At 42.2% G+C, this 15,459-nt stretch overlaps 1 protein-coding gene across 4 annotated transcripts in view; it reads right to left on the minus strand.

Moving 5' to 3' along the window:
• The window catches only part of znf423 (zinc finger protein 423), a 153,653-nt gene that overhangs the window by 110,385 nt on the left and 27,809 nt on the right, over positions 1 to 15,459 (minus strand). For all 4 annotated transcript variants that reach the window (XM_030096376.1, XM_030096375.1, XM_030096377.1 and 1 more), the window contains one exon: positions 4,213 to 4,422. In XM_030096376.1, coding sequence (XP_029952236.1) covers positions 4,213 to 4,422 — 210 coding nt within the window. The remainder of the gene's footprint in view (positions 1 to 4,212; positions 4,423 to 15,459) is intronic.

Here is a 15,459-nt window from a genome sequence, read left to right on the forward strand (position 1 = left end):
TAACATTGTTCTCGAAACAGCACCTGGGACTCGCAGATGTACATCATTTACTATTCAATAATTGACAATGTCAACAGCCTCTCGACAGGAAATGCTAAAAAAACTGGTGCCAAAGTCTTAAATGGTGCTGCAGAGATTGACTGCACAGAATACACAGTGAGATGCTGTTGATAGGTTGGTTTTCTTCAAATCCGTCTTTGTTTCATTGGCTGATCTGGAGTAGATGAGAATTTTTAATAAAAATACAACTTTAAGGAGCATTTTAACAACTTGATGACATTTCAACAGCTTGATTTTTTTTGGATTATTAAGGCTGTAGAAATATAATAAAAGTGCATTGACACAAACACAGATGATGATGATGTTAACGTGTTTGTGCTTGGAGATTTTGAAGATTTTTGAGATTTTTTGAAGTTTTTCCCTGTCAATCGATTCAACTTCTTAGTTCAATTACCCCTAACTATGTGAATTAATCACAATTAATCACATTTTTTGAAAAAAAAAAAGTAAAATAGTTAATTTCGTGCTCTAAAATACCACAGTTGCATAACAGATTTTATGAAAACATAGGAAATCTATACTTTAATTATAAAAGTGTAATGCAGCATCTGTCAGACAGCAACCTTATATTCCTACGTTTGATATTTTATGTATTTATATATTTTGTTTCAACGTGTTTCTGCAGTTCGCTGTGCTTCCAACATTAGCCTGTTTAAGTCTTCCAGGTCAATAAAAAGTCACTGACTCGATTTTCATGGCTTCATGGGTAAACACAGCTGGTACAAATCTGATTTTTGTGCCAGCGCTTTCTCTTTTTTTCTTGATTAATAGTGCAAAAACAAACAGCTATGAGAGTGGATGTGATGGAAACAGAGCACGCAGAGACTCCCGTATGAGGTGAGCGCAACATCACATACATTAAACATAAATGTGTTGTAGTAACAACAACAGACTGAGAAAATGCAGGGATTTAATTCCACATCTATACAATTCCTCAACACAATTTTAATCTTTTTGGTGATGTTGAAATGCGTGCTTGGACTTTTTTCACACTGATGCAAAGCTACCATCACGTTAACATCATAGCTAGCTACTTCTGACAAGATGGCCCCATTTGTCACCGCCAACCAAGATGGCTGATGTCTGAGCCGTTTGGTTTCTGCTCGGGGACAAACATCAAACTACATCAAACTCCAAAACGCATGAACACATTAAGCCATGCAGATCCAGAGTGGCATGTGTTTATCCCCAGTAGGCTGTGTGTTTTGTGCATGTGTGTCCTATGTTTTAACTCCCGAGGGTTTCCACTAGAGAATTTAAAAACATTCCTCACACTGTGTTTTCATTTAGCCTTCTCCTCCATTATAACCAGAGAGCCGTGGTCCGCCACTGACTTCACATACACACACACACACACACACACACACACGCTCGCTAATGCGCATATACAAGACAAATGTGCATGTTGAACCGTACACATAGTGACACATACCACCACACTGATGAACCCAAGTGCACAAAAACCCCTGCATGCAAGTGCGCACACATCCTGCCGAGCTGTGGGATTACTCCACAATCACAACCACTCTGACTCCAGGGAAAAACATGTTTTATCATTTCATTTCTTTCTTCTGCGCACCCTCTCGCCCTCCCCTCCCCTCCCTCGGCTTTCTCGCTCAGCAACATGTAGCCCTCCCAGGACTCCTCTGCTGAAATCACAGGCCACATCCCGCGCTCTGACAGCAGCCCTGTGCTTTTGTCGCTGCGACACACTCGCTGTGTACTTTGTGTGTGGATATGATGCGACATGCACGAGTAAATGAGTCTGTGTGTGTGTGTGTGTGTGTGTGTGTGTGTGTGTGTGTGTGTGTGTGTGTGTGTGTGTGTGTGTGTGTGTGTGTGTGTATGGTTGACTTTGGCTTAAGCACGACACTCCTGTGTTAATGGATCCCAGATTAAAACCTTGCGGTGTTGATGATTCAGCTGACATTTGGGGCATGTGCTGACTTGTGATGGTCAAGGTGTGTGCGTTATATTGTGAAGAAACTTTCTGAAGCATCAACAGCACAAACTAAACACACTCAGATCAGACTGAGCTGTAAAAACTTCAATCTGTGGCTACAAGCTGAACAATGGCACTGATATCATTTCTGAAAGCAAAAAATCTTTATTTTTCTATGAAACAAAAAAAAGTCAAAAGATCTACAAATATTTACTGTAATCCGTTTTTAAGCTGTTATTTTGAATTGAAAGCTTTTAAATTAAAAAAAATTTAAATTTTAAGTGGCTACAATTAATGAATTACACATCAGCGAAACAAAAGCAAGTGCAAAATCTGTCTTAAAATGCAAGAAGGGCTTTAAATTTTAATATATAAATAAAATATATTTCTTAACTTTTATTTGAAAATGGGAACTGAAAGTTGCTTCGATGAATTATTGATGTACTTGCTAAGAGACCAAAGGCCCCTGGCTGTCTTTGCCCTGCTCTGTTTTCATAGCACCTAACACTTATGGAAATTATTCATTTAAAATGGGTAGAAGTCCTATTGTCCGCACGGTGATTCACCTGTGAAACTAATGCTACCGTGCTAAATATGTATACTGCGCCACATGAATGCTGCGCAGAGGCTTTCACGTCTGCATATTTACTCACTGCAGAGTAAATAATAAAAGGTAAACAGCGCACTATGGCTGTTGCGCTGCTTCTCTAGGCATGTCCCTAACCTGTGCGCGTGAAACTGCGGTGGGACGGATGTCAAACCTTCGGGTGAACTGGAGGATGCTGAGGCGGCGCTCTCACCATCCACATTACACGGTCTCTAGAAACACCATCTCTACCAGTTTAAACAAAGCCCTACTCTCCCTCCTTCCCGTTTTCTCATCCCTCCTATCAAAAGTAAACACACACACACACACACACACACACTTCTCACACGCCAAGAGCAGACTGTCTAGCAGTAGCAAGAAAGTGAGAGTGTTGGCTTGTTAAGGGAGCGGTTTGGATTAATCTGTAGGAACCAGATGCCCCCACCGCGTTCCTTTCAGCCACTCCATTAATTACACCAGGACTAATAACGGCCTTTGTGTGAGTGTGTGTGTGCATATAAGTGTGTTCGTGCACAAGCCTATCCCAGTGGAACATATGGGTATAACTGATTCCAATTGCTATAGGTATTCAGGAACAGCGGAGGGTCTGTGTCACACAGGAATCTGTATTATTAGTGGTTGTGCATGATGCAACTCGACTCCTTCACCTGTACATAAGCCTGAATTAAACAGCTTCTTCCCCTCTGAAAACCATGTTTAATCATACACCACGTAAGTTAATCAGCAATGATGAATGAGTGGTAATTAGATGAAGGAAAGAAAAACTGAATTTTTCCTGGTTAATTAGCTTTTCACACATATTTTCTGTCTTCAAGCATTGACCTCTGAGCACCACCATCATTATGCATCCTCCAACAGGCTTTGAGCTGCATGAAGTAAGCTCAGAAATAATGCAGTATTTTAGTGCTTTTCTCACAAATCAGGCATACTATTTATTTTTTAAATTCCTAAATTTTCATTTTCAAGATTAATGCACACTTCCTGAGAACGACGATGTTTAGTCCTTATTTAATGGGAAGAAGTAAAAACTGATGATAGATAGCAATGAAAACTTCTGAAAATACAGAACTTTGTTAAGATTAATAGTTCTGCAACGCAAAAAAAGCATCTCATGGAGGGAAGTCTCAGATACAATTATATACATTTTTATGTTTACATATGTATACATTTTTGTTAAATGTATTGGTTTATTTTTGTTGCATTGATGCATATTTGATTTTGAATGAGGTTTGGACGGCTGCTGACCTATGACCTTCGTGAAATGTGTGTTAAAACATAATAAAAATTAGACAATCTGACCTCAATCGGATATTTTTTTTTAGGAATTAAATGGTTTTCTGCAAGTAATTTCATTCATCATTAACTCAGCCATGAGCCTTTCTGAATCCCAAAAAAAAAATCATCAAACTAAACCTAAAACTCAAAATGAAACTTTTGACAAGTTAAACAATTGCATCTTGTGTTTTGTATTTTCATTATTAAAATGTTTTTGTACTGCCTCAACTGTCATTTGACAGCTTCAATTATGTTTTTTGAGAAAAATTACACACTCAAAAACCAGACTTTTCACTTAATTCTGTGTCAGTGCTGTCATCGGTCTTACCGGCCGGGCAGTGGTTGGTTCTGTGTTCGGTGAGCTCGGCCAGGCAGTCGAAGTCCTGCTGACAGTTGTCACAGGTGAAGATGGACTCGTCGTCTATGTCGTCGTCGTGATCTCTGTCATCGCGCTCGTCGTGCTCCTCCGGCTCTCCGTCCTCGGCAGGTGCGCCCTGGCCTTCTTTGGGATCTGCCTCTCTGTCCGACGCCAGCACGTCTGAGGAAACCCGGAACAAATCAGTTAGATTTTTATATTTGAAGCATCAATTTCGGCTGGCATGTCTTTCACACTGCTCTTCATCTATCCAGCGCAATATTTGCCATCGTCACTTTAGATCAGTGGTTATCATGCTGCGCATGGATTATAAGGTTGGCGCGTGACGTAATGTGTGTGAGCGTGTGTGTCCTGGTGGCAGACAGCAGAGTGTGAGATGGGGACCAGTGGAGGGCCGTGTCGGCCCCAATCCTCGCTGCTCCATTGTGTCTCCATTTTCACACCTTATTATCACATTATAAACGGCGAGGATCCAATAGGAGTGACACCGAAGACACTTGGCTCGAGAGGAGAGGAGAGGAGAGGAGAGAAGGAGGTGGGAAGGAGGAGGATCAGAGATGAGAGGAGTAATGTAAAGCCTGTGCACGAGATGGAAAATATGACCAAAACCCACCAAAGCACTTCCAGAAGACTCATTTCAGGGCTTTTCTACTGAATTAACAGTACAGAGTTCATGACCCTGAATATAAGAGTGACGCCAGTAAAGTTGAATTTCTGTTGTTAAATTCAAAGCCTTTAACACTCTATTAGTCTTAAATGGAAAAGCAGGCTCTCTTACAGGTCAGTGGGATTTAACTTTCCATTAAAAACTGTCCAAGCAGTGCTTTAAACATTCAAAGACCTAAAGGAGGCATGTTTTCAATATTCCACGCTATTCTTGGTGGTTCATTTCCACTGGTGGTGTTCTGGTCTGGTCCTAGAGGGCTCCTGTCCTGCATGTTTAAAGGTCTCCCAGCTTCAACTCACCAATATCTATTAATTACAGCATTGCCAAGCTGCTACGTAAGTTTGAAATGGATTTCCTCTCTGCAATTGGGTGTGTTTCAGCATGGAGAAATTTACATTCTCCCCAGGACGAGGACTGGACACCCCTGATTCAGACAATATAGTTATTCCACTGTAGTCACCACCGGCTGCGTGCACATAAGCAGGAAACTCACTGGCATGTTAGAGTCAGCCCCTCTCTGGATGAGAAACAACACAGTTGTCATCAGTCCAAGTTTTATTGGTATTCGGGATTATATGGTTAGAGCATACAGTTTCAAAAGCTTGCTTGTTTCCCAGGATACTTGGTCCAGAAACCTAAATATTTCATACTTTTGTGTACAATAAACACTGATCCAGTCAAGTTCAAAAACAACTTCATCCAAGTTAGGTTGGAGAAAGAAAAATTCTATCGAAGCAGTCATGATCCACAGACAGGGAACACCCAGACATCCAGACACACTCTGGATGAAGCCAGAGTACCTACAGAAAGCCAAAAGAGGCACAGGGAAAACATGCAAATCCAACATTGAAGAGCCCGTGAATCCAGGTTCAGCAACTTCAACCCCGCGACATTCATGAAGCAGTGAAAAGACAACTAAATAAATTAGAGCGTTATATTTCAATAAGTATTGTTATCATAACAATTTTAAGTCTTCACTTTGAGCACAGGGGACATACGTTTGAATCCCTGTTGTAGTAGAAAAGGGTAACTCTAGAGAGGCAAATGGAAAAGACTTGCTGTGGCAATATTAACATATCCCCTAGGAAATTAATCTTGCTCATTTAAAAAAAAAAAAACACACATCTAAAACTCAAATTAAAATATTTACCCATGTAAACAACAGATGTGCTGAATAAAAGTTAAAAGTGACAAAAACTTAGTCTAAAAGAGTGTAAAAGCCTCCTGGGGGGGCACAGAAACTCTTCCCCCACTCTGATTTATTATAGGAGATGTGTGAAGGGAGAGAGGGATGGAGGGATGCTGAGAGGTGGGGAACGAGAGACTAAGGTGATGGGGGCGTTTTGGGAGGGGGCTGCTGCAGGAGAGCAAGACAGTGATGGAGAGAGGAGGACGACAGGAGGAAGGGATGCAGAAGAAGAGAGGGAGGGTGTTGGCCATCTGTCCAGTGGTGAGAGCACCGTCTGGCCGGGGAGAGGAAACGGCCCCTCGGCTGACAAAACACACACGTGCACACACACACACACACACACACACACACCTGCGTGTTTCTCATACACACTGGTCATTGAGCAGACACACAAGTGTGCGCACACACACACACACACACACACACACACACACACACACACACACACACACACACACACACACAAGTGACATACTAACTGGATAGGTAATTAAATACACACATGTGCAAATACATGTGTGCAGGCCGCAAGGCAAATGAGCGGGTTGGAGTGGTCGATACACACATGTTAAATTAACAGGATGTGATCGGGGCAGGTATCTGTACTTTACTTTTATTCTCCTAATGAGTAAGCAAACAAATGTCAGGAACTGGTGTTACAATAACCAGATGTGTGCACCTGTCTCTTATATGTATGCGCATGTGGGCCACCACCATCAAAGAAGGTTCAAGAGGCCTACAGAAAAAAACACATATGAAGAACTTTATGAAGACTAAACTACATTATCCGTCCAGAGATTACTGCAAAAATCAATATTATTATTTGTAACATAGTTCAATGACCAATTAAATGGATACTGATCGGTGGAATTACACACGGAAAACTGAAATCTGAAAGTCTATGGTGAGCTGAAGTGAAAAAACGAAGTATTCAAGAATTTAATGAAGCTACAACAGTCTTTATATGATAAATCCTCACAATCTACTTAATCACTTATTACTTTTAAAGGCATGAACCCACCTGGTCACAAAATCAGGAATATGCACATAAATTCCCTGGAGTGTCCTGATGCCAGAGGTGAGGTTCGTGCCAGATCCAGCGGATGCCAACACAACCTGCTGTCACAGCAACTCAATCGTGCCCCCCCCCCCCGTCCTCCTTCTTCCCTTCTCTTCTCTTGGAGTACTTTGTTTTTTGTGTTTTTTTTTTTTTTCTTATTAAGTCATTCTTGTGTTTGGTCTTGAACACCCGGTCGCTGTGCGGTGCGATCAAGAGAGAGATGGGTGTCAGAACAGAGGAAGAGAAAAGATGTGAGAGGGCCGGGCGCAGTTGGTGGCGGTGCTGTTTACACATGGCTCTCTATGGTACTCTGCTACCCACCCACCTCTCTTCTCACAGGGACACGGTAATTATGTGCCCTCTTACGGACTTGAGACAGAAGCCGGTGGAGGGAGGGGGCTTTTCAAAAGCACACCGCCACTGTCTGATCTTACTGGATAGTGTTGCTGTTATGCTCATTACCACTCGCAAACAGACCTCCTGGCCAGACCACAGCGTTGATATGTGTGTTGCTGTTAGTATCGTGTCATGAAGCAGTGACACTAATATTTTCAGTACAAAGACGAATTGAGAATACTAAATTCTCACTATGTTTCCAGAACAAAAGGACAAAAATTTGACATGTCCACAAACAACCTTTTTTCTGTTTTTTAAGTGACGTCTACACAGAAAAAAAAACCTTTTTTCTCCAAGCATTTTCAACTCTTCTGACTGACTTTCAATGTTATTTGCTTGAAAACATCTGAGGCACTTGTTAGTTGTGTTGTCAGCCTTATGTTTAGGTAGCTGGATGTTAATATGATTGGTTGTCTGGAGAAAGCGCCTTCAACGACACCAACAGCTTCTTGAAAAGTGGCTGCACTCGAGAGAACCGTTTTGCCCTTCCAGTGATTTCTTTCTTTTTTTCGGCTCTTAGAAACCACCACACAGGTGCTAAATCTGTCCCTATCTTTTCACCGCTTTCAGCCACACTGAACCATCACTTTTAAAGTTTTTTTTTCAGATTCAAGTGTTTGTTCAGCTGCTGCTTTTTGCTGGAGCCGCCAAGTCACTGCAACTCGCACCTTGGACTGAACTGGTTTTGACTCTGGATACATTCCTTTGAATTTAAACCAGTACCTGGATACTCAAGTCAAGACTAAACCAAATGTGCAAATAATGGTGGACTGTTTACAGATTACCTAAAGGAAAAAATCGCCTTTTGTGAACAACATGAAAGTGTGTAGAAAACCGCGACCCTCGATCTGACCACACACTTTATCTTGACCATGAATCATCTGATAGTAAAGTGTTAAACTGCATTGGTAAATCAGTGCAGCAGCAGAAAAATTCCTTCTTGCTTTCCGCTTTCTTGCTTTTCTCTTACTTTCCTACTTTCGTTTTTTTCAACTAGCATCTGCGATCCCCAATCTAATCAATTTCACACTCATTTCCTTGTCTGACTTTCAACCCTCTTATGAGTAGCTCGACTGGGTTTATTTAGATTTTATGCTCGTCTAAAAAAAAAAAAGTGTGAGGAGTAAGAGCTTCCCCTCTTTTCATTCCTGAAATAACGTCCAATTTCTATATTTCACTACTGTGTTCTTGATGACTTGCTTATGTTACAAATGTGAAACAATCTGGTAATCCTTGTCCATCTTTGGAGAGTTGTTCGGGAGAAGTCCACCATAATGGCTAAATTATGAGTGCAAAGCTCCATTTCGTTCTTTTTAATGATTATTTTCTAGATTTCATATAATTTTTAGTAGCTATGATCATTAGAAGTATGAAAGCACAATCCTGTCACTTGTGACAGGACAGGAATATAGCGGTTACAGCACAACAGTGCCTCAATGTCCACTGAAAAGATTTTGGAAACAGCCGTGTTGGATGAACATGTCCGAGAGTTGACGTTTCCAGAGGTGGCTGCCTCAAACTACACGCTCTTGATCTTTTTCCTCCTGGTTTTCACAAAACTCTCACACCTCTTTTCACCTTCTCTGAGACTCTCCACCCTCGCTGCATCAGGAAGAGGCAGCAGCCCTTCTTAATGAAGGCAGTCAACTCCCCCGGGCGCTCGGGGTGCAGAGGGGTGCACGGGTGTGAGCTGGGGTATTGATTGAATAGTATGACAGCCGTCCCCGGCAAACGGCATGTGTGCACCATCCGGCCGCATTCTCCCTTTCGCACTCAAACACACACAAATGCGTCACTGTGATAGAGCCGTAGTCGCTCGCAAACACATGAACGCACAGACAGGAACACACTCAATCTACTGAGAACTATTATCTCTGAGTCACAGACTGTCCCTATGCCAGGAATAACTGCACATCCTCTGTCATGCACATACACAAGCTTTCAAATCCCAAGCAGAGACACCCTGTTTCCTCCTTATGTCATCCACAAGCATTGAAAATCTTTGCTCTGCTACCGAAAGAAAAATGTTTCTTCCTGCACAAACAAAAACATTTACACTTTTCACCTAATAGCCCATGTTTCAGAAGAGTGGTTTTCTAGCAGTTCTTGAGCCACAAAGCCCTGCTGGTTTTTATTCCAGCCATATAATGAGGGACCGAATCACACCTGGGACGCACAGTGAATGCAATTAAATGAAATTAACTAGCTGGTAGGGCAGGAAACCAGCTGCATTATGGGTACCTAAAGATTGGATTGAAACCAATTGTTCTGGTGTGTATTTAAATGAGCGTCTGTCTGCAGAAAAATACAACAACACAGTTTTGAATGTCTACTTCCATGTTGGTTAGATAAAAATTGCCAACATTTAACAGTTTTTGCTTATACTGGGAGCTATTCATGCGTGCACCCAGTTGCAATAGCCTCTCTTTCTGTTGATTTGTAAATATTTACAAATACGGACGTATCAGGAAGTGCCTATGAACTTGCTGGACATATATGCAGCCAGCTGTTCATGAGAATCTTAAAGATAGAAGATAGACTATCTGGAGCTGCAGAGGTGAACATACATGAAGATCCAGCATTCAAGAGCATTAACTGGTAGCATGTGTAGAAAAAAAAACATAGATAATATGAATTCACTTATAAATGTGGTGTATGTTTCTTTTTAAATCAACACTGGCATGCTGAGTCTAACATCTTGCTTCGACATTGCGATGGACTGTGGAGGTGACAAATAAATCACATAAACAAATGATGAGGCAGTAAGTGTATCTTATTTATGAAAAGCACATAATTACATCCTTGGCCTTTAAACCAGCATGAAACAGTCCATGGATAACATCAGCATGAGTGAGAATAATCATGCACACAGTGACAATGACTGCATTTACATAAATCTTAGTAATAGCAATAATGAGAGAAAGCAGCTATGATCATACACAACAGCACGATGTTTATAAGGAACCTGAGAAATTCAAATGTATCTTAATCTGTACATATGTGGACTAACGTATCCGGCCATCTCATCATGCTTGCACAATTTCTTGTCATCTCACCGAAAGGGTTCTCTCCCTTCAGAGTGAATCTCCCAACATATAAATAAGGTGTCACAGTATTCAGGCTTTTATCAGACTCACCCTGTTCGCATAAGCTGGAAAAGACCTGATGTTTGTTTCCCAGAGTCAGAATAAGACATTTACATGTATAGCACACAACTAGGCAACTCCAAAAATCCATTAACAACCAAGAGACTAGAATGCATGCAAACACAATCAATAAAATCACCCTCAATGACATTTTAGAGTCTTACTGAGTATTATAGGCTATTTTCAAGGCTGTTTTTCTATGCGGCCCTGATTGTGTGACAGCGTGCGGCATCAGATATGGACGTGGAGAAAAGACGTTCTCACACTGTGTCTCACGAGGAAAGGTAATAAGCCATTTTCCTGGCTGTACCCAGTAGCCTCAGTAACCTGAGGACAATGAGCTGTTTATTAACAGATAAAAATATAAATATATAAAGGGATATCGCAGGAATAATGAGGTCACTTTGCATATCTGCAGGAAAGATATATGCAGGTGGCGTGTCTGTGTGTGTGTGTGTGTGTGTGTGTGTGTGAGTGTGTCTGTGTGTGTGCAATGTATTGGAGCAAGTGTGTGTGTTTGTGTGCACCCTGGGTAATTAGATAAAGAGAAGTGAATTAGCAAAGTCCACAGTGCAGAATGATGTTACACAGGCTAACCACGCCTAGCTGAGACCCACTAATCACCACTCGTTAGGAAGGAGCGAGTGTGTGGATGTTTGTGTGTTCTCATAGCATGGGTGTGTTTGCTCGACTGTGAGTGTGCTTTCTCTCATTAACCACATTAAAATGAGTTCATTGAGGTAATTAGGGAGCTAAATGATAATAAGCCATAAACATACCAGACCGGAGAAAGAAAGACACACAGGGAGAAATGTCAGCCGCCCCCACTCCTGCTCTCCTTATAGGAGTGTGATATGCTGGGCGCTGGATAACGCGGGATCTAGGTACACTCAGTACTCTATCCTACAGGCTGACTCTGGTTTCATGGCACTGTTGTGAGCAGTTGCCAAGATAAGCTAGTCGAGACACAAACTGGAACACCAAAAATCAAACGCACACAGTCAGCATGACCGCCGTACATCTCTATATATCCTGTGGGAGGAAAACGAGGGAACTAATGAACTCTGGGAAATGTTCCTGAACTGCCCCAGGGTGGTAGAAGTGTGCAGAAAGAGTGTGCCAGAGCTACAGGGGGAGTTAAAGGGGAATAAAACATACTGTAATACTGCAAAGGTAAGGCAGTTATTCAAGTGTTAGATTTGGCAGCCAGCAGCTAGTAACCGTGGCCTGTCTGGGACACACTCTGCAGCACAGAGAGATGTATATCTGCCGGCCAAGCATACATAAAACAAACACACACACACACACACACACACACACACACACACACACACACACACACATATTCAGAGACACATTTCTGTGTGTTTATGCCTGAAAGAGGCATCAAAGGGTAGAAAAAGTGTGTGTCGCGCTTCCAGGAGAATGTTTAGAAACCCAACAGTTTTGAAATAAGGCCCTCATTCTTATTCTCATCTCCACCAGAGCAGGATTCACACGCACATGGCCTCATACCACCACGGCCGTGGCTCAGCAGGTCGAGCTGGTTATCTCTCAGTCTGAAGGTTGTGGGTTTGATCACCTGTCTCTCCATGTCATAATATCAAGACGCTGAAGCCCAGACTGCTCCCAATGAATGGATTGAGTGCTTTTACTTGACAGCAATCATCACCATTGATGCATGAATGGGTGAAAGTGACTCACATTGTAAATCACTTTAGGGGATGCTGAAGCAGTGCAAAAATGCTCCATTACTAAAATTCATATCAACATTTTGAACACCAGAAGATCTCAGGTGCTTTGATGCAACTAGACAGACCAAACCAGTTGAGAACATTGAGTGCTTATAAAATCTATACACAAGCCAAATGCCACTTGAGCAGTGTATCTGTCTATAGCACAGGATTCATCAAGTCATTTTAAAGTGAGAGCTCCTTCTGGGGCAAACTACCACTGAAAAGGGCTATTTTACTTGTTTCCTTTGAGCCTTGGTATATGCTTCAGTCAATTTAATTTTTACACTGAATCAATACTTTTACTTGTACTGAAGTCATTTTCAAATATATCTGTAATTCTAGTGAAGCCTATCATTGATTTGGTGAGTTTTGACATGTTTGGTCTGTGCTGCACTCACACGTCAATCAAACTGCAGTTCATTTAGTAGCAGAGTGGGATGTGCGTCTTTCAGCTTAGGGTGTTAATAGCAGCTCCCACTCTGGTCCAGATATTTCAAGAATCACCTACAGCGATATACACAGGAAGAGAGGAGAACTTCATTTAGTATTCTACAGATAGGATTCCAATTCATCCTTAAATAGACCCTTTTTTTCTGAAGTTTGTTCAGTGAGCCGATGCAGCCTGAAGCAAAATACAATAAAACTGAACCTCTTCACCACAGTGTCAATACGCTACATGTTTTAAACACACTCTCAATGTATCTACCTATAGGAGTCTATCACTGCTCAGTTACTTTGGTGAATATATCTTAAGCTAAAGCCTAAAGTATGCATCAAAGAAAACCACAAGTCCACTTGGTCAAGCCGAAGTAAAAGGTGCTGTAATATTTTGGTCCATCTTGTGATTTTATGTCAACTTCTAAGTTTGAGATGCTGTATGACGCTTTTCAAACACAATGTGAATATCATTCAGTAAATTTCCACTGTTTTTCCAGGATTTCTGAGCTGTCACGCCACACAAAAAGCACCAACAATGCCATTGTACAGGACAGAGGTCATTTCATACCAGCAGTAGCAGAACAGTTAGGCTGTGTTTTCTGCATCCTCTGACATGGTGCTACTATCCCCAGATGAGTCCTAAACTGTCCTACAGACATCCCAAAGTATGTGAGGAACGGGCCCCAGTGGAGCTTCAGCTCCTGTACAAGGCAATAAAACCCACTCTTTCTCCTATATATGAACTCGAAAAGTACCAAAGTGCCCAAAATGTCCTTATTTTCTTAAGACTGACAAAGAAGCAAACTTGATCTGTATCATTTGTGGGAAATTTGCACTGAGGATCTTCTTTCTTTGTCAAGGCCCAGGTGTGGGAAAAACCAAAATGCAGCAAGCACTGAGTCACGCTTCAAGTACACAGCCAACACATTTACACACACCATGAAACTGAGTCTCGACACAGGTACTTAGCACACATTAGCGCTCAAAATGTTGAGGAGCGGAGGAGAAACAGAGAAGGGTGGACACATCTGGCACCAAGAGCACACTCAACTGCACACTGACTGACTGACACACACACACACACGCTCACACACACATGCGCACACACACACACACACACACAGAACAGGTGAAGCTGGACACAACAACACAGGCCTGCTCAAGCCCCCAGGAGAATCCCTCTCTCACCCTCCTCTGTGTGTGTGTGTGTGTGTGTGTGTGTGTGTGTGTGTGTGTGTGTGTGTGTGTGTGTGTCTGTGTCTGTGTGTTCACAATGAAACAACCCCCCCCCCCCCCCCCCCCCCCCCCCCCCCCCCCCACCCACCACCACCCCTACTCCCCACCACCACCACCACCCCCAGGGAAGTGATCTGCAGATGCACACCAGCCGCACACAAACACCCACACAGAAACAACACACCGACACTTACACACAAACACACACACCTGCAAATACACACACACACACACTCATGGGACATGCTGCGGTGAGGGAGAGCAGCACCCAACACCACTGTCTGGAAAAAAGATGATGAAAGAGCTATTCGCGTCATGGAAGCAAGTGAAAAAACACTTGTGCACACAAACACTGATACACTATATATACACACACACACAAACACACAGAAATTCAGACAGACTTGCTATGCAGGGACCTCCACATATCAGCTTACTCTTAAATAAGTTGACAGCTGCTCACTTATTTAATTTTTTTGGGCACAGACAACACACATTCACACTCTCCAAAAGCAAATACCCACAAAGATACGGGTGGGGGTTGGGGGGGGGGGACATGGGGCTTAAATGCTGCAAAACAGACTAAAACACAGATGCACTGTCACAAGCAGACAATGAGAGTTCACACACACATACACAGGAACTGTTTTCCTGTGCTAGCCTTGGGGAAATTAAAACTACATTATGGACCTCCAGAGGGTAGCGGTGAGAGAGTGATAGAGGAAGAGGAAAAGAGAGAGGAAGCAAGAGAAATGGAGGGGGAGAGAGAGGGCCGGTGTCCTGTTTTTCTCAGCTATGGTCATCATAAAGATATTACAAGGAAACAGGAGAAAAGTGATACTGCTGTAATCTCGCTTTATCCTCACTCCTCCTATGACACGGTCTCTCCATCTGCTCTCAGAAATTGATCTCACTTGTAAATATTTCATGCACACTTGGATTGATTTGTGTGTGAAACGCATTACGTATGCTGATTATTTTGACACTGTTTTTCTCAAAACTAAGTGAAAACCAGCACACAAATACACAAATGAGTGTGTAGAAGTGCAGACAATGACTTAGGTGTGCAGTCGGTCACCACAACTTGCATAGACCGGACCATCACTCTAAGTCAGATATTTGATATTTTTTGGATGCTTGTAATTTGATTTGAAATATTGTGAATATTTCTGCATCATCGGCTGTTTCAACACAGCTGCCTTCACTGAGATCTCAACTCAAGAGATTTCAAGACATCTCTCTTGTGATACAGCAACAATAAACACGTTTTTAAGGTTAACGGTGCCTATCATGGTTATACACCAGGATAGAAGTCATGCTCATGAACATCA

This window comes from Salarias fasciatus, chromosome 7 (assembly GCF_902148845.1).
Source record: "Salarias fasciatus chromosome 7, fSalaFa1.1, whole genome shotgun sequence".
Taxonomy (NCBI): Eukaryota; Metazoa; Chordata; class Actinopteri; order Blenniiformes; family Blenniidae; genus Salarias; species Salarias fasciatus.